At 33.7% G+C, this 25,339-nt stretch overlaps 1 protein-coding gene across 2 annotated transcripts in view; it reads right to left on the reverse strand.

Moving 5' to 3' along the window:
- Positions 1-464: 464 nt before the first annotated feature.
- Positions 465-25,339, reverse strand: part of Gabra2 (gamma-aminobutyric acid type A receptor subunit alpha2) — a 134,985-nt gene continuing 110,110 nt past the window's right edge. The window contains exons 8-10 of one of the 2 annotated variants that reach the window (XM_027937463.1): positions 11,346-11,548; positions 6,434-6,613; positions 465-761 (exon numbers count right to left, since the gene is read on the reverse strand). In XM_027937463.1, coding sequence (XP_027793264.1) covers positions 465-761; positions 6,434-6,613; positions 11,346-11,548 — 680 coding nt within the window. The remainder of the gene's footprint in view (positions 762-6,433; positions 6,614-11,345; positions 11,549-25,339) is intronic. The other variant, XM_071614789.1, reaches the window with a different exon arrangement.

Below are 25,339 nucleotides of genomic sequence, written 5' to 3' on the forward strand. Positions count from 1 at the left end.
TCTGTGCATTCATGAAGGGAACTGATGCTACAGATATAAGGTTCTGCTATTTTGAAGTATTCATCTTTGAATGACAATGTTATCTTCTATCATAGATAGGCAACAGTAGAAAATAATCCTATTTAATACCTAAATCAAAAGGTTCCATAAAGGGTGATACAGGATCTCCACTTTCATCATTATTAGGATAGTAAAAAAAAAATCAGGTCATCTGAAATTCACTTGAAACCAAATCCTAGGGGAAATCTTTAAAAAAGACAATGGCTCTTTTGGCATGGGGTGCTTTCTGCCCATAGTTCCATGAATTAGCAAATGCATGTCTCCATTAAAGGTCTACTGGTAAGCTACATCATTATATACATACTGTACATATTGGTTCACAAATTAGCAGTTATTAGACTGTACAGAGCCAAACACCCAAGTTTAATGTTGCTATACATCCCAAAGATAACTTGTATCTAGATTCAAGGACTGACCCCTAACACAGGCTCTCTGTTTAAATACGTGGCCCAGTAAACTAAATTAAATGTACCAAACAAAACTGGGAAAACTATTCTGGACATTCTATCAATTTTGCTAACACTATTGAAGGTTTTCTTGGCTTCCGCTGGCTTGTTTTCCGGCTTCTTGTTGGGTTCTGGCGTGGTTGCGCTCTTGGAGATGGTGGAGAGTACTGGATCTTTTGAAAGATTCGGGGCATAATTGGCAACAGCCACCGCATAAGCATTGTTCTGTATCATGACAGAAGCTTTTTCTTTTTTCTATTGAAAAATATAAGAATTAACAGTGTGGGTTGAGCTTGCCACTTAGAATTTTCCAAACTCCAGTTCAAATTCTGAAGAAAAATATCCTGATATCATTACCCATTAGAAAAATGAATTTAGGAAAATAAATGACACGACTTTATTAAATCCTAAAACCATTAGGATTTTATCTCAAGACTAAAATCATGGTGTTATTTTTTTAATCAATTTTGTAGTTTTCATGGAAAATACAACTAGAATAAGCAATACATATTTTTACCTATGAGTCACTCAAAAATTTGTTGAATTAATGAGTGAATGAATAAATGAAATGAAGAAATATTTTAACAAGAGGAATGGTCATCTACAATAAATTATCCCATATTTCTAACTTGATAACAGAATTCCTTATGTTAAAAATCTTACAGCAACACTTTGCTCAGATGCTAGGAAATTGTAACCTTATGCAGATGGCAGTGTAAAATTGACTAAAACCATTTAAGGAGAATGAAATACCAATTCTTGGGATTTCACCTAACTCATCCCCAATCTGTTTCATTTTCTAATTGCTAGTTCACCTATCAACAACTCTTGCCTGGGTTATGTTATCTCCTGTCTGGATGAAGCAGTTGCTTGTGCTTTTCCTGAGTGGCTTGACCTTGGTTAAGTCATTAGACACACTATAGCCACAGGGATCTCTTTAAAACATAAATTGGATCACATCATTCCTCTGCTTAAACTTCTTAAAAAGTATCCCCTGAAACTTATGACAATTCTCACCATGACTTCTCTTTATTCATTACATGAAAGTCTTGCTGAAATAACTTTAGTTTTCTGAATACTTCCTCACTTTGTTGCCTCAGACCATACTACTTCCCCATCTTGGAATGCCTTCTTCTGAGCACATTTTTCACAAGATCAATTCCCTTTCGTATTTTAGTCCAAGTTTGAATGTCATTTGCTCAGAAAAACCTTCCTTAGTCACTCTATCTAATGTAGTCTTTGTTTATCATCCATATCCTTTCAGAGCATCAAGATTTATTTCTCGGATAGCATTTTTTAGTGTATAAATTCTTAGGTTTGATTGGCATCTTCCTTTTTCATTAGGATCTAAGTGTGATAAAAGCTGGAACTGCTTCTTTCTTGTTCATCTCTGTAACCTTGGCAATTAGCACGAGACCTTCCATGAGGTAGGCACCCAATAAATAGGTGAATTAATGAAATCTGAAAGTATAAGTGGTATTTATCTTTGTTTCTATGCCAATATAAGTAAATTGTGAGTTATCTAAATGCAAAGAAACTTGAGCTAGCTATGAATTATTCAAAAGAGTAAGACCACAGATTTAAGGACAACTACAAATAAGTTACTTTAATAATGAATTCTCAAAATATTAAAATAAAATAAAATAAGGAACGAGCTATGAAAGCTCAGGAGGAAATGGAAACAGGTCTAGATTACCTAGCTTTCATTGGCAGGGTTTTTCCTACTGACAAGATGTTCTTCCAGATCTGCTTAGATTTAAAAGAAGGGACGAGGGATTACCATTTGGAACTTTATAAAAGCTAAAATAACAGCTCTCCTTCCTATTGATGAGTGTAGTTTCGTGTTACAAATGAAGCTTAATCACCATGTGTATTTCTAGTAAGAAAATAATAGCTATCACTTTTCCACCCTAGAGTGTGTCAGGTTGTCAAGTCCAGGGTGTCACCTATGGGCTAGGAAGCAATTTCCATTTTCACCCCACCTAATAAGTTTAGAAATGGAGGCTAACCAGGTCTTGTGACCTGACCAGGTAGTCTGTTAAATGCCTGAAAAAATCACAAATTAGATGTGTCTGACTTCCAAACCTTTGCTTTTAAGTTATGTTGAATGACCTGTCTGAGGAAGTTGTTTGAAACTTGGGAGTACATTTTTTCTTTCCTAAAATATCCCAGTTGAAATTTATATCCCTATGGCAATCTTCAAAAAGAACTTGGCAACTCATAAAGGGTATAATATCCATTGGTTATACTATTATTTCAACTACTTCTAAACATCATTTATGATGAAATCCAATTGCACTTATACAGAATTGGGGTCTTGGAAAGGATCTTTAACCTTTCCCTTCTCTCCCTGCTCCATCTTTGGTTTGAAGAAAGGAGATAAGAACAACAAAGCTATACTGGACGCTTGTAATAATAATATAAAAAAGTGAACTAATGTATATTCTAGCCACATTAAGAAATATAAATTTTCTTAGTGGAGTGCAGAGACAATGATCACTATTATATTTTGGACAATGACTGCTGGCACACAATATGCATAGATAACAATTTATTATGTATTAGGAGGAAGAAGACATAAACATTGTGTGGAAAAACTTAATGAAGTTTTTGTGGAAGTGATACATTTAAGCTGGATCAGGAATTACGGTAGGATTTAGACATTTAGACAAAGAATCATACAATGTAAATGTTTTTTTGTTGCAATAGGAGGCTATAGACAGGAACTCTAAGCCAACATCCCTGTACTTGTATACCCTTCAGTTGCACATATATGAAAAAGTCATTACTAAAATCATTTAACAAACTTTAGAAAGCAGCAACTAACCAGTAATCAGTATAAATACCCTGACCAATCAGAGTGGACATTAGTGGTAAATAATTTGAAGAGATCTACAGCTGGTTCACCAAATATCATCCCTGCATATTTATATGTTAGCTGTGGTTTTTGTTTCATAATAACACTGTGGTTTCTATAAGAAGCAGTGTTAAAAAAAATCACTTCCAAACTTATTTTACCTAACTAAGGTTTTATAAACAAACTCAGTGAGCTAGTTAAGGACAGAATTCACCTTAGTTTTTCTTCATTATTCAAAATATGGCTTCAAAACCTGAATATAAGTAGAGAAGGGCTTAGCATTAAACACACGAGATGGTGTTGGCTTCAAAATGCTCCCTTGGAACTTGGAAACTTTACCACTTTCAGGACCAATATCAAGGAAAGTGTAAAAGCCATATGGTCTTTCTTCAGTCAAGATCCAGGGCTGGCACCTGTAATTTCTTACCAGTTCACTGAATGAAAGGCAGAGCCCCCATATGGTGCCATATCTCCTCAATTCCTAGCACACAAAAAAAAGCTTTCCTGGCTCAGGATCTTACAAAATCTTGTATTAAAGGAGAAAATAGTTTCCCTCAGTCCATTTGAAAATAATAATCACAGATCTACAGTCAAGCACTGTTTTCTTTGTTTAAAATTAAATGTGCATAGAGGAAAGATACTATTGAATTCACAGATGACTTAATAATTTTAAGATAACCTAAAACAGAGCATTCAGATTAATTCCTCATATTTTATTATTATTCTTTATAAGACAGATTTGACAGTGATAGTACCAAAGAATAGACATACCCTTAAGCCATTACTAGGAGATATTACCTTATCCTATTCAATACAGAATTCTATTAAAAAGGTTGAGAGAAATTTTACTGTAAAGAGCTCTTTGAATATCATGCATGCCCTGGATCAAGCCAGACCATCAGCAGGCTGAATACTTGGGCCACATGACTTCGACCTCTCCAAACTAATTTCCCTACTTAGCATAACCCTTAGTTTGCAGACCCTTGAATAAAAATAGTACAATGAAACCATTGTTGTGTTCACTGTTCAAAAGAGTACTCACTGCCAGAAAGCCACTTTTTAATGCCCTTATAAAATTTTCATTTGAGAAGTAGGAAAGTTCTAGTAGTTCTTACTACCTAATGTTCCATAATCTAATTTAATCCAATGCTGTATGTCTATTTTAAGGCACTTAAATAAGCCACTTCATATCACTTGGAGGATAAGGCAGCTATGGCAGAAAAAAAAAATATATATCCATACATACTATACATACATATATATGTATGTATACACACACACACACACACATAGAGTGGGTTTCTGAAGTAAAAATTTAAAAGTAACATTAAAAGTAAAAATTGGAATAAATTAGAAGGAAAATCAAGATAGACTGACAATGCTATCTTCTTTTAATGTTGAATAATTCATGATTTTTTGATGCCTATACATGGATGACCATTAAAATATCTCCCGAATTCTTTTTTTTAATATTTATTTTTAGTAATAGGTGCACACAATATCTTTATTTTATATTTATGTGGTGCTGAGGATAGAACCCAGTGCCTCAAGCATGTTAGGCAAGCGTTCTACCTCTGAGCCACAATCCCAGCCCCCACCCCCACCCTAGATTTCTTAACCACTATGTTTCACTTCACTTCCCCACCTACACATACCTCAGGTAATTAAAATATAAACTATCTAGAAATACACTTAGCCTAAATGCTCTCTCACTTTCTGCCCAAGTCTGTATATCATCCCGTTCTCCCTGACCTGTGAATGGTACCATAATTCCACAGGAACTGGTAATTAACTTTACACTGGTCCTCCCATCAGAGACATTTTTTATTTTCTTACCATCACCAGACTAACACTGACTCAGTTGTGAGTCACATGTATTGAGATGTCACTTCCTGTTGCTGGTATTATGTAGCCCTTCTATTCCTTTCCACAGCACTCTGGCACTTATCTCTATATTGCACATGTGTAGTTTTTTTTTTTTTTTTTTCTCTATCTCTCTTGTTCCCTTTCACTTAATTGTAAGCTCCTTGAGGGCACAAGGTGCTGCAAAGCTCCTAGCATAGTTCCTGGCACAGAGCAGAATCAAAAAACATTTGCACAATGATAAGTGAATGATAGTTACTAGAATGATTATTATGATAAAATGCATATATACAATGTAAAGTATAACATAAGAGACTATGTTTATAAGAAACAATAAAATATTTGTTAGATTGGTAGAAACAAAATTCAATTGCTTTTCTACAACTCTATTATGTTAATTATCCCCAGAGTCCTGAATTTTACCATCTAGAGACATAGAAGAGTGGAAGTTAATAAAATAAGCTCAATCAAAAAATAATGCCATGGACTTTTTTATCTGTGACTGGGACCCACATAATGAAGAAGGGAGTGGAATTGGGTTTACAAATGAAATTAATAAATGACATCTTTATACACTAGGTGGGGGTAAAAGTGTAAACTATGCTGTTATGTAGTTTGCTGACAATTCAGTTGTCAGTAAAGTAGAATAAAAAGGGAATGTAACTCATAATGATTCATTTTCAACATTCTAGATGTTTTATAAGATTCAGAATATTTTTAGTTTATTACAATATTAGAGTCTCTCAATACATATTTAAAATGTCAGGTCAGGTAACTTCCTGACTACAGAAGTCAAAATGTCTTACACAATGGTGGCAAACCAAATTTGCCCTTCTTTCTGTAGTAGGGAAAATAATGTCCTAAGTAATTTGAGCAAATGACTACCTATGATGTATACACTAATGATATGACATGTTAAATGAATGAAAATAATAACTGCATGGTTCCAAAGTTGGAGAGTGTCTCAGAAATTGTTCTTTATGATAAAAAAAATGGGCGTCTTATATCAAACACTGTATTAACAAGCTTTGGAGAAAACCTGGGTCTCCAAAGTACAAATTTATCTTCTACCATTCCATGTTGCCTTTTTACAGTTACTGTGGCTGCTAAGAAGCCTGTTATTTGTAAAACAACAACATGCTCCCTGGCCAGATAATCTATGGCCAACTGTCTGCTAACCACCCTGACTAAGAAAAGTGATACTTACAGAAGATTGTTTGAAGGTTAAACAGTCCATCCACTTCTCTAAGTACTCTAAAGTTTTTCCTTGGATTAAACTGGGCCATGAGAAAGCTACATACTTGGACCATATTAGTTTAGCGCCTTGAAGAATTGCCTTCACTGAGTTGTATGTTAATATAATGCCTTCAGCTTTTATTGAAGGGGACTACAAGAAACATCAATATGAAATTCATTACTGAGTTTACTGGGAAAAATTTGACATCACTTACTACAGTAACTAGTTTTCCCTATGATAAACCCCATGTGGCATTTTGATTTTAAAAAAGCAATTTCAGTAGAAGAAAAAGCTTTTCACTGAGAAAATTTGTTGTCATTATTTGATTAATGAAAAAATAATTCCCCCCATGTGTTACATTTGTTACCAAGAAGCTTATAAATTGAAACTCTACTACTATAACTGTGGACTGCAAGCTAATGTTGGCCCAATGGTGGATATGTTGGAACCTATTTTCGTTTATCCTGGTTTTCTATTTTTATTTTAGTTAATCATAGTTTAAAAACATGCATTCTATGTTAAACTGCCTGAAATTCTTTTGGAACAAGACAAGATGTTAAAAATGGAAATAAATAAATAAATACACTTGAAAAATGTGATGTTTTCTATGAATTAAAGTGACTCAGAAAACAATGGCACATTCCAAAAGAGTTTGGATAGTATGTTGATATGTCTGTATCTTAGGTAATCTTTTATCTCTGTATTCCATATTTTTCTTATCCAGTTTAGACTTACGGCCCCAGATTTATGGAAGCAATCTTAAGAAATTAAAGTTAATGAATTTTTAAAAACTATACCACAATTAAGCTATGTGCCAGATGCTGTGCTAGAGCAGATACAATAATTAATAAAACAAAACTTATTTTCTCTCATATATTGTAACCTAGTGATAGAAAAAGATTCACTGACAATAAAACTAGAGATTAATGAGATGTTATAAAAGGAATTTGTGCCAAGTGCTGTGGAAATACAATGGGAGATGTCTATTATATTAGTCTGGAAAGTTTTGAGGTTAAATAATATCAGATATATCTTAAGGAATAAAAAAGGAATTTGGTATTCAAGAAAGGAAAGAGAGAAGATTATTGCAAGAGGGCTCAGGGCCTTAATATATGCAAAATACTGTGCAAAGGACAAAGAAATAATTTATTAAAATTAACATCGTTATCATTATTATGATTGGTGAAGGAGCTGAAAAAAATATGCAATTACAAACTATGGTAAGGGGTCTACTGAAAATTGGAGGGCAGTGTACATATTTGCCACGAGGTCCTAATTATTTTTGGACTACTGGTGCTGAGAAATTTCCTGAGGAATTGACATAGGGAGGAGCTGGTTGGGAATAGCAAATGGCTGGGCAGTATGCTTACTGATGCAGATAATCCTCAAAATATTGTCAGCAATATTCTTAAATAGGGGACCTCACAGTAAAAAGTAAAGCTTAAGCAGCATCAAAGAAAGCTGAAAGGACTGTCTTTGGGAATAAATAGGAACATATACTAGAAAGGCTGGATCCACCGTGAACTCTGGCAGAGAATATGAAAACACAGAAGGAATCATGGCAGCTTCCAGGATATGAGGGAAGGAAGCTGGTATTCTGAATTCTGTTTTAAGAAGACAAAAAGTTTCAGGGCTGCCCCTGAAATAGAGTCCTGGGGCATAACAGCAGAAAGGTTCAATAAGATCCCTAGAGAAAAATGGAAAACTATCCAGTCTTAAATATGGAGGCTATTCGTGCCCCTCAGTTACAGGATAGTAAATGGGGGAAAATCAGATTACAGTAGGCTAAGAATTAAACTGAAAGTAAGCAATTTTTTTTTTCAAAGTTTGAGTGGAGAAATGAAGGTAGAATCTGAGGAGGGAGTGCTGTTGTTGATTTTATGGAAAATTAAGCATGTTAAGCATTTTCATAGGCTAAAAGAAAGTCATAAAATGGAAAAGATTATTTTGATGAAATAAGAGAAAAAAAAAACCATAACTGATGGAACAAGTTTGATAAAAACCACAGACAGAAAAGATTGAAGAGCTGGAATGGTAGAATTAGTCTTGGACTAAAGAAGGAAAATTGTATGTGAAGGAAGATTCTAGAAGTATTTGGAAATTGCATAGATAGGTACTTTTGTATACAGAAGGGCATAAAAATTTAGAGTTGGATTCTTTCATCCAGCAATACAGATTTAAATTGATAAAGTATTATTGTTCAGTTTCACAAAGGAGGCTAAAAATAGTGTAAAGTCCTTTCCACACTAAGAGAGCAAGGTAGACTCCATTTTCTAATACAGGGTTCAAAAGAAACTTGAACATAAAGGAGTGAACCTGCTAAATCTGCTAGTTTATTTTCAAAAAACATCTATAAAAATCAATATGACACAATCTACAAGCAAACAGTGGATTGTTAAATCCATATTTAAATATGTTAAAAATATATTTACTGTTTATAAAAATACCCAATCAATTTATAGCTCTGAGAAGTGTGTGTGTGTATATATATATATACACACTTTGGGGATAGTATTGGGTATTGAACCTCGGGTGCTTGACCATTGAGCTATATCTCCAGATATTTTTATTTTTCATTTTGAGACATGAGCTGACTAAGTTGTTGAGGGCCTTACTAAGTTCTGAGACCGGCCTCAAATTTGTGATCCTCCTGCTTCCAGCTCCTAAATCAGTGGGATTACAGGTGTGTACCAGCAATCCCATCTCTGAGTAGTTTTTCTTGTGAGGCCAATTGGTACTTGCTATTTTACAAATTTTAAGTTTTCTTATGCTCTTTTTATTGACAGATAATTTAATTGTATCTACTTATGTTCACAAAAGCAAAAGACTTCCTTCAGACATGTTAGTCTAAAAGGACACCCATAATGGGCCAGGTACAAAACTCTTTAAATCAGAGGTAGACTGCATTGAAATTTCTTTTTGGCAGATAGGCCATCTTTAGCACTTCTAATTAATTTCCTCTCAGTTCTAAGAACCTGTTTTTTTTCTAAGGTTTAGGAAATATCTCTCAAAATTCATCTGCATCATGAAATTGGATAGAGTACCCACTTTTAAATTCACTGTTGTAAAATGTTTAAAACATTTTCATGAAGGCAAAGGAGTCCTCTCATTGGATTTAAGATCAGAAATTCATTTATTCAACAAATATTTTTGAAGTGTCTCAGTGTCAGGCACTGTGTTAGTCACTCTACCTAAGGAGAAGCCAATACAAACAAGCAACATGTCTGATGTGTTATTCTAAGTAAACCTCAGAACTAAAGTAATGATGTTAGTTGCTTTCTTCAATATTAGATTGGAACATCAACAATTTCAACACAGATTTATCTTGTCCATGTGGGCAGACAAATCCAGTATTGGTTAGTACTAGGTTATTGCATTTAAAAATTATTAAGAAGTTTTTTTTTTTTAATTGATCAGGACTTCAGTTTTCATGTAGAAGAGTTGAGAAGGTAATTATTTGATAGGCCTAATCAAAATGTTAACTTGATTGGCACCACCAAGTATTGAAAATAATACACCAAATAAAATCTTACAACAAAACTTTATAATTTATCTTTTGTAACATATTCACGAAGTACTAATATTCTATCTTAAAAATGCTAGTACAAAAGAGCATGTGTGACTAATGCAGCTAAAAATAAGTAATTGCATAGATAAAATGAAAAGTTTTACACTATATGGGAAATGAAAACATAAATCAACCATAAAATGTAATAGAAATGCTGAAATAGCCTAGAAGTTAAGCATAGAAAATTGATCAGATACTTTTTAATATGTATTAATTGTATCTGTTAGTAGGCCAGAAGAAGAGTTGATAATATGAAATAAAGCAACACTCTCTAAAACTTCTATAGATGATGAAATTTAGGACAAAGAAGCAAGACTTTTCAACTAAAACAATCATTATATATATGTTTAAAGGGCTTTATGTGATAGAAATGAAAAATATACATTCAAATAATTAAAGAAGAAATAAAATCAGCAAATGTTATTCTAAATTTAAAGAAATAAATTTAGTAGACATAGAGTTGAAAGAAATTCTCCAAGTAGAAGTCTCTACTATTAATATGAATATTTTATATCTTATTATAATCTAAAGCCTTCTCTTAAGGAAATAATTATTATATCAAAATACCCACTAGCTTCATTACTTGCAACCTAAAATATGGAAACGAATAATATTAAAATAAGTTAATCTTAAAAGCAAATAACTTTTCCCATTTAGACTATATGAGCAATTTAAATTCCTAGGTATTCTAGCACCTACATATTTATTCCACATAGTATGGGGAAGATATGAATTCTATTTGGGCTTTTACAACCAAGTGACAAAGATGGGAAGAGGTGAAGGATACTCATCCCATTGATAGAACCTGGAATTCTATTACAGTGAAGTTAGTTCCCATTTTCTTTTCACAATCTCTCCCCTTATTCAGTGTAGTGATTTACGAGCATGAACTTGATGGTCAAATAGACATATCTGGATTCGAGTACACTTATTAAACAGCTGTGTGAGCATGGTCAGGTAAATAACTTTACTAAGCTTCAGATTCTTCATCAGTGAAAAATGAGAATTAAGGAGAGACCCTAGTTTTAAGATGGCTGTAAAGATTATGTTGAGAGAGCATATGTAAAATCTTAGCACAGTGTCTGACACATAGAGCTCAACAGACGCTGGAGAGTGGTTTTAACAAGTGTTACTACTGCTATAGGCACTCCTAAAGGATTTCAGGCAAGAAAATACTTTGGTAAACATTGATATGATATACAACCATATATGAATCATATACATATATGAATTTCCTTAATGTCAAATTAATATCTGCCACAAGGCAGATGTGTTAGGGGATTCTATTAAGATCAGAAGGGAGTTCTCACTTACCTTGTCATTTACTACACTCTTCCCATCCCAAGCCCATCCTCTTTTGGTGAAATAATTAACAGTTGCAAATTCAATTAGGGCAGAGAACACAAAAGCATAACAAACAGCAATAAACCAGTCCATGGCAGTAGCATAAGCCACTTTGGGGAGAGAATTTCGAGCACTGATGCTCAGAGTTGTCATTGTCAGAACAGTTGTTACTCCTGCAAAAGAAAAGATGGAAACCAACACATCAATAGGTATTAGCAAGAGAGTGTTAGAATCAGTTGTTCATTTTTATATTGTTTCTTTTCCTAAAAGCTATCTTTGGATGCCATTTTAATTTCCCAAAAGTTACCTGGTTTAAGAAAACAGTGCAACAGTTTTTAAATAGTTTTAGTTTTTGAAGTAATGACTCCTGAACATGCCTTCAATTTTCATTATTTTTCTGTATAAATTATCTTTTTTTGTTTTGTTTTTAGCTAGTTTAGGTTAAAGAGACTGACAACAGTGATACAGAACCTTTGAGGAAAACCTCACACTTTAAATTGACCCAGTGCTCATTAACATAAATTAAAAAATGGACACATAACTCACATTAATTTGTTCATCAACTCTTGGAACCATTCTAAGAGATGAGCCAATCACACACACACGCAGGTGATCACAACGGAACTATGATTAAGTTCTTCATTCAAGTATGATTAAATAAGTATAAAATTAATTCTGGGTTGCTCAGCGTTATGAGAATAGTTGCTTTTCTTATTGTAGCTTAGAATCTACATGAAATAAAACAAGGCTCTAAAAATAAAACTTTATAAAAAGTATATACCTATTTTCAAAGAATACTTTATATCCTTGTTGGTTTAAAATAAAATTTCATTCACTTTCTAGTTTTTCTGCCTATGGTCAGGACAGTCACACTTGTAAAAATAAAGGAAGGCGGTGACTCAGGACATAAGTTGTGCTATCAGCACTGAAGACGGCCACTATCACCCGTTTTATTAGAGGTCCCATAGACTGATGAGATATTTACTTTTGAGACTTTTGTACAGAAGATAAATATGAGACATATACACACATATACACATATGTAAATAGATGATAGAAGTTTATATGTACACATATGAGAAAGGTTACTCATTATGTGAAAATGTACTTAAATTCACCATCAGTCAAGGAAATACAAAGCAATAATGAGATACTTTAAAAAAAACGATTATCATCAAAATACTAGCAAAACCGTAAAGGACTGATACTGTGCTGATGTTGAGGAGAATGGAAGGCAACAAATATTCTTTTTCATAGTGATTACAAGTTGGTGTCATAGCTAAGAAATTGGATATCAAATTTTGAGTATGATATAAGGTAAATATCCAATTTATTCTTTTGCATGTGGATAGACAGTTGTACCATCACTATTTATTGAAAAGGCTTGTTCCCCATCATGGGATCTCTGTTGAGAATAAATTAACTTTACTTATATGTCTTATTTCTGGGCATTCAATTCTAACCCAATGACCTCTATATCTACCTATATACAAGTTTCACACTATTTTTGATAGTCCAGCTTTAAGTTTATTTTTCAGATCAATAGGTTGAGGTCCTTTCTTATTAAACATATCATTTTTTTTCAAGTTTTTTTTTTTTTTTGGCTATTTGTAGTCCCTTATATTTTCATATGATTTAAAAATCAGCTTGACCTTTTCTGCAAAAAAAAATGTTACTGGAACTTTGGTGGTTATTGCAGTTAATCTGGAGATTGCATTGGGTAAGTACTACTATCTTAAGCATATTAAGAGTTTCAAGTTTTAAACATGGGATTTTTTTTCCATTAAAGATAGAGAAACTGGATAGATATAGATAAATAGAAAATGTTTCCATGTTTTTTTTTCATTCGACAACATTCTGTTGCCTTCAATGTATAAAATTTTCACCTTCTTTTTTGAAATTTTTTATAGATGTTTTATTTGCTTGGATGCTAATGTAATTGGAATGATTTGCTTAACTTTATGCTCAGATTTTTCATTGGTGGTGTATAGAAATACAACTGATTTTGTAGGTGCATATTGTACCTACAATTTTGGTGAATTTTTTTATAGCTCTAATATTTTTATGCTGTTTACTAAAGGAAGTTTCTATGTAGATGTTCATGTCATCTGCAAATAGACTTTTACTTTGTGTGCCTTTAATTTTTTCTTTCTTTCCTAATTGCTGTGGCTATTGCCTGCAGTATAATGTTGAAAGAATGAATGAGAATAGACATTTGTATCTTGTTCTTAATGTCAAGGAGAATGTTTGTAGTCTTTCACATATATATTTCTTAAATACCTTGTATCAAGTTGAAGAAATTCTCTTCTATTGCTAGTTTATTGGGTACATAAAAAAAAGTTGTGTATTTTATCAAAAGTTTTTCTGTTTCTGTTGAGATAATTTTCATTTTTTTCTTTCCATTTTCCAGAAAACAATGTTGAATTACATTGATTAATTTTTATATTTGAACCAACCTTGCATTCCTGCAATAAATCCTACATGCATATGATATGTAAGACTTTTTATTTTTTATTTTTTAATTTATTTATTGGTTCTTTCTAATTATACATAACAATAGGATTCATTTTGACATAATTATAAAAGAATAGAATATAATTTATTCTTATTCAGTCTGCAGTAATTCCCTTCCCCTCTCTTACTTCCTATCCCTGTTCTCTTCCCTCTGATCTATGGATCTTTCTGCTATTTACTTACCAATTTGTTCTTTCTTAATTAGTACTTTGTGGATGAACTTGATGTTGAGATTCACTGTGGTGTATTCATATATGTTCATAGAAATGTTAGGTCCGATTCATTCAGCTGGCTTTTCCTATCCCATCGCTCCTCTCTTCCCTTCATTCCCTTTTGTCTACTCCACTGTGTGTTTAACCCTTTTTAAATGTGTCTGGCCTCAGTTTGTTTATATTTTGTTGAGGACATTTGTGTTTATATTCCCAAGGAATATTAATCTGTGTTTATTTTCTTCCTGATGATTTCTTCCTCTGGTATCTTGATAATATGGCATAGAACTATTGAATGTCCTTGTTATTGTTTCCCTGTAAGTTGAGTTGCAATGCTCCCTCTTGTTTTCCTGGTTTTAGAAATTCAAGTCTTCTTCTTCCTCCTTTACTTATTTATTTATTTTTGTACCAGGGATCCAATCCAGAAGCCCTAATCACTAAGCCACATCCCAGTCCTTTTTATTTTATTTTTATTTTTTACTTTGATACAGGTTCTTGCTAAGCTGCTTAGGGCTTTGCTAAGTTGCTGAGACTGGCTTTGTACTTTGATCCTCTTGCCTCAGCCTCCTGAGCCATTGTCCTCGTCACCTCCTCCTCCTCCTCATACTCCTCCTCTTCCTTCTCCTCCTTCTTTTCTTACTCTTTCTAGTTAAAGATTAGGAAATTTTGCTTATCTTTTAAAAATCAGCTATGGTTCAATATTGACATTATCTATTTTTATTTTTATTCTCTATTCCATTTATCTCTGCTCTAACATTTATTGTTTCTTGTTGCGTTGAGTTTAGTTTGCATTTACTTTTCCACTTTTTAAGGAGAAAGGGGTTAGGTTATTGACTTGAGATCAATTTTTGTTTTTTAAAAATTTTTATTTGTTCTTTTTAGTTATTCATGACAGTAGTATGTATTTGGACATATCATACATACATGGAGTATAACTTCCCATCTTTGTGGTTGCGCATGATGTGAAGTTAAACCGGTAATGTATTCAGATATGAACATAGGAAAGTTATGTCCAGTGAATTTTCACTATTTAACATAGGTATTCACAGGTAAAAATTTCTCTTTGAAAAATGTGTCATAGTCCATAAGTTATCCTAAAGTTTTTAAATAAGTTGACATATAAAATTGTGTATATCCATGTGGTACTATGTGATATTTGATACATATATACATTTTTAGTCAAGTATTTTCTAATTATATTTATTCTATATAGGTAAATACAAAAGATAATATAAATATAATTATTATTTTAACTCCTTTTCTTCCTATCAGATTTGAAACATAGGTGCATAAGGCAGTAATTATATATCTATATTTATATATATATATATATATATATATATATACACACAATGTATAAAGATATAAGTTGTGATATAGCAGCATAAAGAAGGGGATGGAGCTGTATAAAATCAAAGTGTTCTCATATTATTAATATTTTATCATCAATAGTGCAAGCTAGATTGTTAAAACTTTAATCTGCAAGACAAACACTAAAAATAATTTAAAAATATGTAGTTATAAATAATAAAAATTACATTAGTATATTTCCTGCTGCTGTTACAAAACACCTGAAACTGGACTTTATGAAGAAAAGGATTTATTTAATGCAAGATCAGGTGACCTATCTCTTCAGACTGAGATGAAAGGATACTGATTAATTACTCAGATTCACTGGAAGAAATAAAGGACAACAGTAAAGATATTTGAAGATACCCTTTAGAGTTTTTGTAGACCAGGTCTGCTAATGACAAAACTTAGTTTTGTTTTTCTAAAGATATTTGATTTCTACATAAATTTTGAAGGATAGTTTTGATGAATATAGGATTCTTAGCAAACACTTTTCTTTTCAAAACTTTGCATATGATATCCAACTGCCTTCTGGTTTGATTCTTGAAGATTTGTTAAGGGCTAATTACATTGAGGATGCCTTTACATGAAATGTCATTTTTGCAAAAGTGAGTTTTCTCATTTGATGCTGTAAGTCTGTATCCTTTTTAAGTTTAGGCCCTAGGAGTCTCTGTTTTGTTAGTTGAGTGATCACCTAATGACTAGACAGAATTTTCCTTAAACACCTGAGGAAAAGAAACAAACAAAAACAAAAAACCCAAGCCCTTATCTTTGCAATATAGTTCTGTGTGCAGTTCAGGCTATGTTTTCAACATTCAGCCTGGCTGCTTATAATTCTGCCTTGGTATTCACTTCCTGCTTGTATAAACCCTCAATAACAACCAGAGGTGAGAAAATAGGGCTTACTCTGGTCTTTCCTGAAGATGTACAGAACACTGGTTATATATGTGGCCCTATAGACTCCAAGAAATATATCAGTGCTTTTCAAAATTCTTGTGTAACATTTCATTCTCCAGCCTTTCTGACGAATTTTTGGTTAGTCTATTATTTGACCCAGATGTTATCTGTTGCTTCAGGTAGGATAAAACTAAAACATTTGTCTATAAATACTTTCAGTGAATGAGAATTCTCTGTCTGGCAAACTAAAGACAAACGTTTGGACAGGGTCTTCCATGGAGCCATCATTCAGATCAAATGATGACAATTCTTCTGAATGAGCAGTTGTAGCCAAGTTGAGTGGCCAAAATAGAAAATGCACTTGTGACTGATTTCTTATTGTTTCACATTTTTTTTTGTTTATAAATGAAATACCAGGAAAAATTAAAGGATAAAATCTATAAGGAAAGACTATAAGATTGTAATACTAGTTACTTATGGGAATTAATAATGAAGGGATTTTATCACTATTTTTTTCTGTGTTTTATTTTCCTGCAGTAAACATGTTTTCCTTTAAGATAAAAACATACAAAGGTTTTAAATTTAAAAAGAGACACTTCATGTCATCTCTCATTTCTAATTCATGTGTAAATTCTCAGGACAACTGATGGATGACTAAAAGCTAACAGACTTTTTAAAAAAAGTTAAATACCTCTAGTATAAAATAAAAGCTCAAATGATGGAAAACCATAGATTAAATTCTGTTTCAATGTCTATACTTGTATCTTAAAATTAGATTTGTGTCTGTTCATTCACACTAATAAAATATTATAGCAATTTCAATATGAATTTACAGCAAGGCTATTTTTCATTATATTCAAATCTCCCCTCTCTCTAAATTTGTTTTCTTTCATTTGATTTTGGAATTTTGACAGTAATACTGATAACATTATCTATAGGATCCTTCCTTCCCTTCCTGCATTCTTTCCCTTTTACCATTTAACTAGGAGGACAAAATTTTTATGTTAGCTCTTCTGCTTACTGCTTCAGCCTCGCCTGATCTCATTACACTGTAAATAGAGCAGAGCATTAATAGACAGGTGATGTACTTATCTGGGAAGCTCACAAACCTTGCATGTGTCTGTCTTCCAACCCTGGGCATTTTTCTACACCTTGTAAGATATGATGTAAATGAGTGCTCCCTTAACATCCCCTCAACAGACTGTCTCTTCCTTCATCAGCTCTGTGCGACCTTCACAACATATTTCCCCTATGAAAGACTTACTTGTCTTTTTTCTTAGTAAAATAAAAAAGGCAAGTATCTTTGGTGTTCTCAGCACAAAAATTCCTTGCTTATATCTGAAATGTATCTGATCATTCCCCTTGCACAGACAGTAACATATGGCTTTTAAAAATCCTAGTTCATTTTACATATTATTTCTTATTTAAGGTGTAGATGCCAAAAACATTACACATCTAATTGGTGTTTAAACTCATAGTAGTTTAGCAAATGGTATTTTAGCAAAGGTGGATGAAAACATGCACTGAAAGAAAAAAGGTCAAATCAGAAGAGGTGCTTTCAGCACAGATACACAGGTGGGCTCCATGGCCACATTTCTGTGTTCTGAATCTATGACCTTGGGGAACTTTTCCGGCCTCTTTTTATCACAGTTTCCTCATTTTTAAAGTGGTGATTACAACCATCAATAGTATTGCTATTGAGATCAACTGAGTTACTGCATGGAAAGCTGTGCTTCTATTATAAAAAGATACTTTGATGCATGCAAAGAAAAATCACCCTGAAAACATAATCAAACAAATTTAAATAAAAAAAAATAATGTAAAATGAAATCCTCCAATAGACCTTTATTTTATCGAGGGTTTGTATGTCAGTGTTTGTATTGGGGTGTTGAATGGAAATTAGAAATCAGACACAAAAACTGCAATACAACAAATGTAAAATTGTTTGATACCACCTGCTGGTTACTGCTAGAAATGGCAGAACAAAAAAAAAGTGTTGCTTTTTTTCTTTTTAGAAAAGCAATAAACTCTTTCCAAAATAAAATAAAATGACATTTACAAGTACAGACTAAATACACTATAAAAGATTATAATTTTAATTCATAACTGTACTATATTTGAATGATTAAACCACTAAACCTTCTACATGTTAGAGAAATTAAAATCTGAATAACATATCTTTGTCATGAAATCTAATGCATTCAAACTCCACCAATTTAATACAGAAATAACTATGATCTAGAAGAAAACATTTAGAAGACTAATTACTCTGTGGGTCACACTCTTGAGGGAATGACAAATTGATTTTTTGTTTGTTTTGTTTTTCTTATCTGAATATATCTGGGATTTCATATATCCAATATTCATATCACTCTCCCTAAACCCTTTTCATCTTGAAGTTTGACACTCAGTGAAAAGCTCCACAATCTAAATGATGCCATTTTCACATTCAAGGTTGAGGTGTAGAAACATAAACATTTTGTCAGTCTGGGCAATTGTACATGCTATTTACTCTACCTGGAGTCTTTCCTCTATCACTCATTCCTCTCTTTTCTATTTAGCTAATTCCCATTTATTCATTTAATAAATTATTAATGAGCACCTACCAAATGTCTGGTAATTTTGCAGGCACTGGGAACACATCAGTAAACAAAATAGCAAAGACTCCCACATCTCAGAGTACACATTCTGTTAACATTGCCATATACATAGCACAGTTTTTACAATCTGAAGGATTTTTTTCCCCTAATGACACCTATGACCTGATCCAATGCACAACTCTATAATATCCTATCCTTTTCAAATTATTTGTCGGTTTGCACAATTTTATACCCCAATAAACTATAAGGATTAGAGCCTATTTTTCTTCTCTCTAATATCTAGGATGGTGCCTAGTGGAAGGTAAGAGCCAATTAAATAGTTTTTGAGTGAATTAGTATTTATTGAAACCATGTTCCCAGTGATCTGTAATGGATAAACATTTATTTATTAGAATAATTGCAAGAAACCTATTCCTGCTTTCATGAAGGAAGCAAGTATTTCATCTTCACTTTGTGCTGGCTCCATGGAGCTGTGAATGGAACACAAGCCAAACCAGATAAGCTAAAAGATATTAAAAAGCAAGAATAAAAAGTAATCTCATGCATATTGGACAAGGTCATGCTGAGCTACGATAGGGCAATCTATCTAGCCCAGGTTAGATAAGTCTTCCCTAAGAAAACAAGGGGAAAAGTAAAAAGGGGCACCAGAGAAGGAAAGTTAATATTAGACTAGAAAATAACATGTGCAGAACCCAAGGAAATGGCAAAGTGGGGAACTTAGGAAGAATGTTAAGAAGGCTGCAAGTAGGGATGGCAGAAAATGAGGGTTTAAAGGAAGGAGATGACTCCTGAAAAAGTAGAAGGAGCCAGACTAGTCAGGGCCTGTTTGACTATGTCGAGATATTGTAAGTTGACTTCAGGAACAATGGATAGCTGCTATAGAGTTAAATTTCCTCAGGGTAGTGACATGATCACTAATTTTTGTTTAAAATATTAATTTGGCTATTCTTCCTCTATAGTTAAGGTGACAATTTATTTATTATTTTACTTTTGGGGTTTTTTTTCTTTCTATAGTAATTTTCTTTTTCTTTCTAGATTTCCTCTGTCTTTGGTAACTCAGTTTTTTGAAGATACAAGCTGGTATTCATGGTATCTTTCTTCTTGTACTCTTTATCTTTCTTAGAGATCTGTGAACTTTCTCGATCTGTGGTCTGTTGTCTGTTTTCATATTTGGAAAGTTCCTAGCCACTATTACTTCAATATGTCTTTTGCTCTGTTCTCACTTTCTTTTCTTTCTGATATTCCAATTACGAGTATGTTATATCTCTTAAAATTGCAGCACTGTCTGCAGGTCATTTGTTTTGTTGTTTATCGATTCTTTCATTCTTTTTCTACTTGAGTTTCTCTTTAGGAGTGTCCATGACCTAGATAGGACCTTGGCCATTCTTTCCTTAACCATGCTGAATGTATTGGATGAGCCTATTAAATGCATTCTTTACTTCTTTACTATGAATTTAATTTCTATAACTTACTTTGATTACCACTTAGAGTTTACCTATATTACCCATCTCTGGCATATTGTTTCCTTTTCTATTAGAGACATTGTCATAGCAATAGTGATTAATAGTACTTTAAATACCTTGTTCAATGATTTCAACATCTCTAGGGTCTGGTATTTGCTTTGTTTTTTCTGGCCATTTTTTTTTTTTTTTTTTTTTAATTTTTTATTGTGGGTTGTTCAAAACATTACAAATTTCTTGACATATCATATTCCACACTTTGTTTCAAGTGGGTTATGAACTCCCACCTTCACCCCATACACAGATTGCAGAATCACATCAGTTACACATCCATTGATTTACAAATTGCCATACTAGTGTCTGTTGTGCTCCACTGCCTTTCCCATCCTCCACCCTCCCCCCTCCCCACCTCTCCCCTCCCCTCCCCTCCTCTCTCTCTACCTCCTCCACTGTATAACCCTGAGGGTCTCCTTCCATTACCATGCAATTTCCCTTCTCTCTCCCTTTCCCTCCCACCTCTCATCCCTGTTAAATGTTAATCTTCTTCTCCTGTTCTTCGTCCCTACACTGTTCTTAGTTACTCTCCTTATATCAAAGAAGACATTTGGCATTTGTTTTTTAGGGATTGGCTAGCTTCACTTAGCATAATCTGCTCTAATGCCATCCATTTCCCTGTAAATTCTATGATTTTGTCATTTTTTAATGCAGAGTAATACTCCATTGTGTATAAATGCCACATTTTTTTAATCCATTCGTCTATTGAAGGGCATCTAGGTTGGTTCCACAGTCTTGCTATTGTGAACTGTGCTGCTATGAACATCGATGTAGCAGTGTCCCTGTAGCATGCTCTTTTTAGGTCTTTAGGGAATAGACCAAGAAGGGGAATAGCTGGGTCAAATGGTGGCTCCATTCCCAGCTTTCCAAGAAATCTCCATACTGCTTTCCAAATTGGCTGCACCAATCTGCAGTCCCACCAGCAATGTACAAGTGTACCCTTTTCCCCACATCCTCGCCAGCACTTGTTGTTGTTTGACTTCCTAATGGCTGACAATCTTACTGGAGTGAGATGGTATCTTAGGGTGGTTTTGATTTGCATTTCTCTGACAGCTAGAGATGTTGAGCATTTTTTCATGTACTTGTTGATTGACTGTATGTCCTCCTCTGAGAAGTGTCTGTTCAGGTCCTTGGCCCATTTGTTGATTGGGTTGTTTGTTTTCTTATTGTCTAATTTTTGGAGTTCTTTGTATACTCTGGATATTAGGGATCTATCTGAAGTGTGAGGAGTAAAGATTTGTTCCCAGGGTGTAGGCTCCCTATTTACCTCTCTTATTGTTTCTTTTGCTGAGAAAAAACTTTTTAGTTTGAGTAAGTCCCATTTGTTGATTCTAGTTATTAACTTTTGTGCTATGGGTGTCCTATTGAGGAATTTGGAGCCCGACCCCACCGACTGTAGATCGTAGCCAACTTTTTCTTCTATCAGACGGCGCGTCTCTGATTTGATATCAAGCTCCTTGATCCATTTTGAATTCACTTTTGTGCATGGCGAGAGAAAGGGATTCAGTTTCATTTTGTTGCATATGGATTTCCAGTTTTCCCAGCACCATTTGTTGAAGATGCTATCCTTCCTCCATTGCATGCTTTTAGCCCCTTTATCAAATATAAGATAGTTGTAGTTTTGTGGATTGGTTTCTGTGTCCTCTATTCTGTACCATTGGTCCACCCGCCTGTTTTGGTACCAGTACCATGCTGTTTTTGTTACTATTGCTCTGTAGTATAGTTTGAAGTCTGATATCGCTATACCGCCTGATTCACACTTCCTGCTTAGCATTGTTTTTGCTATTCTGGGTCTTTTATTTTTCCATATGAATTTCATGATTGCTTTCTCTATTTCTACAAGAAATGCCGATGGGATTTTGATTGGCATTGCATTAAACCTATAGAGAACTTTTGGTAATATCGCCATTTTGATGATGTTAGTTCTGCCTATCCATGAACAGGGTATATTTTTCCATCTTCTAAGATCTTCTTCTATTTCTCTCTTTAGGGTTCTGTAGTTTTCATTGTATAAGTCTTTCACCTCTTTTGTTAGGTTGATTCCCAAGTATTTTATTTTTTTTGAAGATATTTTGAATGGAGTGGTTGTCCTCATTTCCAATTCAGAGGATTTGTCGCTGATATACAGGAATGCCTTTGATTTATGTGTGTTGATTTTATATCCTGCCACTTTGCTGAATTCATTTATTAGCTCTAATAGTTTCTTTGTAGAGCCTTTTGGGTCTGCTAGGTATAGAATCATATCATCTGCAAATAGTGATAATTTAAGTTCTTCTTTTCCTATTTTTATGCCTTTAATTTCTTTCGTCTGTCTAATTGCTCTGGCCAGTGTTTCGAGAACTATGTTGAACAGAAGTGGAGAGAGAGGGCATCCCTGTCTAGTTCCAGATTTTAGAGGGAATGCCTTCAGTTTTTCTCCATTCAGAATGATGCTAGCCTGAGGCTTAGCATAGATTGCTTTTACAATATTGAGGTATGTTCCTGTTATCCCTAGTTTTTCTAGAGTTTTGAACATAAAGGGATGCTGTACTTTGTCAAATGCTTTTTCCGCATCTATCGAGATGATCATATGGTTCTTATTTTTAAGTCTATTGATGTGGTGAATAACATTTATTGATTTCCGTATATTGAACCAGCCTTGCATCCCAGGGATGAATCCTACTTGATCATGGTGTACAATTTTTTTGATATGTTTTTGTATCCGATTCGCCAGAATTTTATTGAGGATTTTTGCATCTAGGTTCATTAGAGATATTGGTCTGTAGTTTTCTTTCTTTGAAGTGTCTTTGTCTGGTTTAGGTATCAGGGTGATGTTGGCCTCATAGAATGAATTTGGAAGTTCTCCCTCCTTTTCTATTTCCTGAAGTAGCTTGAAAAGTATTGGTATTAGTTCTTCTTTAAAGGTTTTGTAAAATTCTGCTGTATACCCATCTGGACCTGGGCTTTTCTTAGTTGGTAGTCTTTTTATGGTTTCTTCTATTTCCTCAATTGATATTGGTCTGTTTAGGTTGTCTATATCCTCCTGACTCAATCTGGGCAGATCATATGACTTAAGAAATTTATCTATGCCTTCACTATCTTCTAATTTATTGGAGTATAAGGATTCAAAATAGTTTTTGATTATCTTCTGTATTTCTGAAGTGTCTGTTGTGATATTGCCTTTTTCATCCCGTATGCTAGTAATTTGAGTTCTCTCTCTTCTTCTCTTCGCTAACATCGCTAAGGGTCTGTCGATTTTGTTTATTTTTTCAAAGAACCAACTTTTAGTTTTGTCAATTTTTTCAATTGTTTCTTTTGTTTCAATTTCATTAATTTCAGCTCTGATTTTAATTATTTCTTGCCTTCTACTTCTTTTGCTGTTGTTTTGCTCTTCATTTTCCAGGATTTTGAGATGAAGTATGAGATCGTTTATTTGTTGGTTTTTTCTTTTTTTAAGGAATGAACTCCAAGCAATGAATTTTCCTCTTAGAACTGCTTTCAATGTGTCCCATAGATTCCGATATGTTGTGTCTGTGTTTTCATTTATCTCCAAGAATTTTTTGATTTCCTTCTTGATGTCTTCTATAACCCATTGATCGTTCAGTAACCTATTGTTCATTCTCCAAGTGATGTATGCTTTTTCCTTCCTTCTTTTATCGTTGATTTTCAGTTTCATTCCATTATGATCAGATAAGATGCATGGTATTATCTCTACTCCTTTATATTGTCTAAGAGTTGCCCTGTGACATAATATATGATCTATTTTTGAGAAGGATCCATGTGCTGCTGAGAAAAAAGTGTAACTGCTTGATGTTGGGTGGTATATTCTATATATGTCAATTAGGTCTAGGTTATTAATAGTGTTATTGAGTTCTATAGTTTCCTTATTCAACTTTTGTTTGGAAGATCTGTCCAGTGGCGAGAGAGGTGTGTTGAAGTCTCCCATGATTATGGTATGGTGGTCTATTAGACTCTTGAACTTGAGAAGAGTTTGTTTGACGAATATAGCTGCACCATTATTTGGGGCATAAATATTTATGATTGTTATGTCTTGTTGGTGTATGGTTCCCTTAAGCAGTATGTAGTGTCCCTCTTTATCTCTTTTGATTAACTTTGGCTTGAAATCTATTTTATTTGATATGAGTATGGACACTCCTGCTTGTTTCCGAAGTCCATATGAGTGATATGATTTTTCCCAACCTTTCACCTTCAGCCTATGTATGTCCTTTCCTATCAAATGCGTCTCCTGTAGGCAGCATATTGTTGGGTCTTGTTTTGTGATCCATTCTACTAGCCTGTGTCTCTTAATTGGTGAGTTTAAGCCATTAACATTTAGGGTTATTATTGAGATATGGGTTGTTCTTCCAGCCATATTTGTTTATTTCTGTTACTAAACATGGTTTGTTTTCCTCTTTGATTATCCCCCCCCCCCCTTTACTGTCCTACCTCCCACTGTTGGTTTTCATTGTTATTTTCCATTTCCTCTTCCTGTAATGCTTTGGCGAGGATGTTTTGAAGAGATGGTTTTCTAGCTGCGAATTCTTTAAACTTTTGTTTATCGTGGAAGGTTTTAATTTCATCCTCCATCCTGAAGCTTAATTTCGCTGGATACACAATTCTTGGTTGGAACCCATTTTCTTTCAGTGTTTGAAATATGTTATTCCAGGATCTTCTAGCTTTCAGAGTCTGTGTTGACAGATCAGCTGTTATCCTGATTGGCTTACCCCTAAATGTAATTTGCTTCCTTTCTCTTGTAGCTTTTAAAATTCTCTCCTTATTCTGTATGTTGGGCATCTTCATTATAATGTGTCTAGGTGTGGATCTCTTATGATTTTGCACATTCGGCGTCCTGTAGGCTTCTAGGATTTGGGATTCTGTCTCATTCTTCAAGTCTGGGAAGT

The sequence above is a fragment of the Marmota flaviventris genome, chromosome 7, assembly GCF_047511675.1.
Source record: "Marmota flaviventris isolate mMarFla1 chromosome 7, mMarFla1.hap1, whole genome shotgun sequence".
In the NCBI taxonomy this organism is placed as follows: Eukaryota; Metazoa; Chordata; class Mammalia; order Rodentia; family Sciuridae; genus Marmota; species Marmota flaviventris.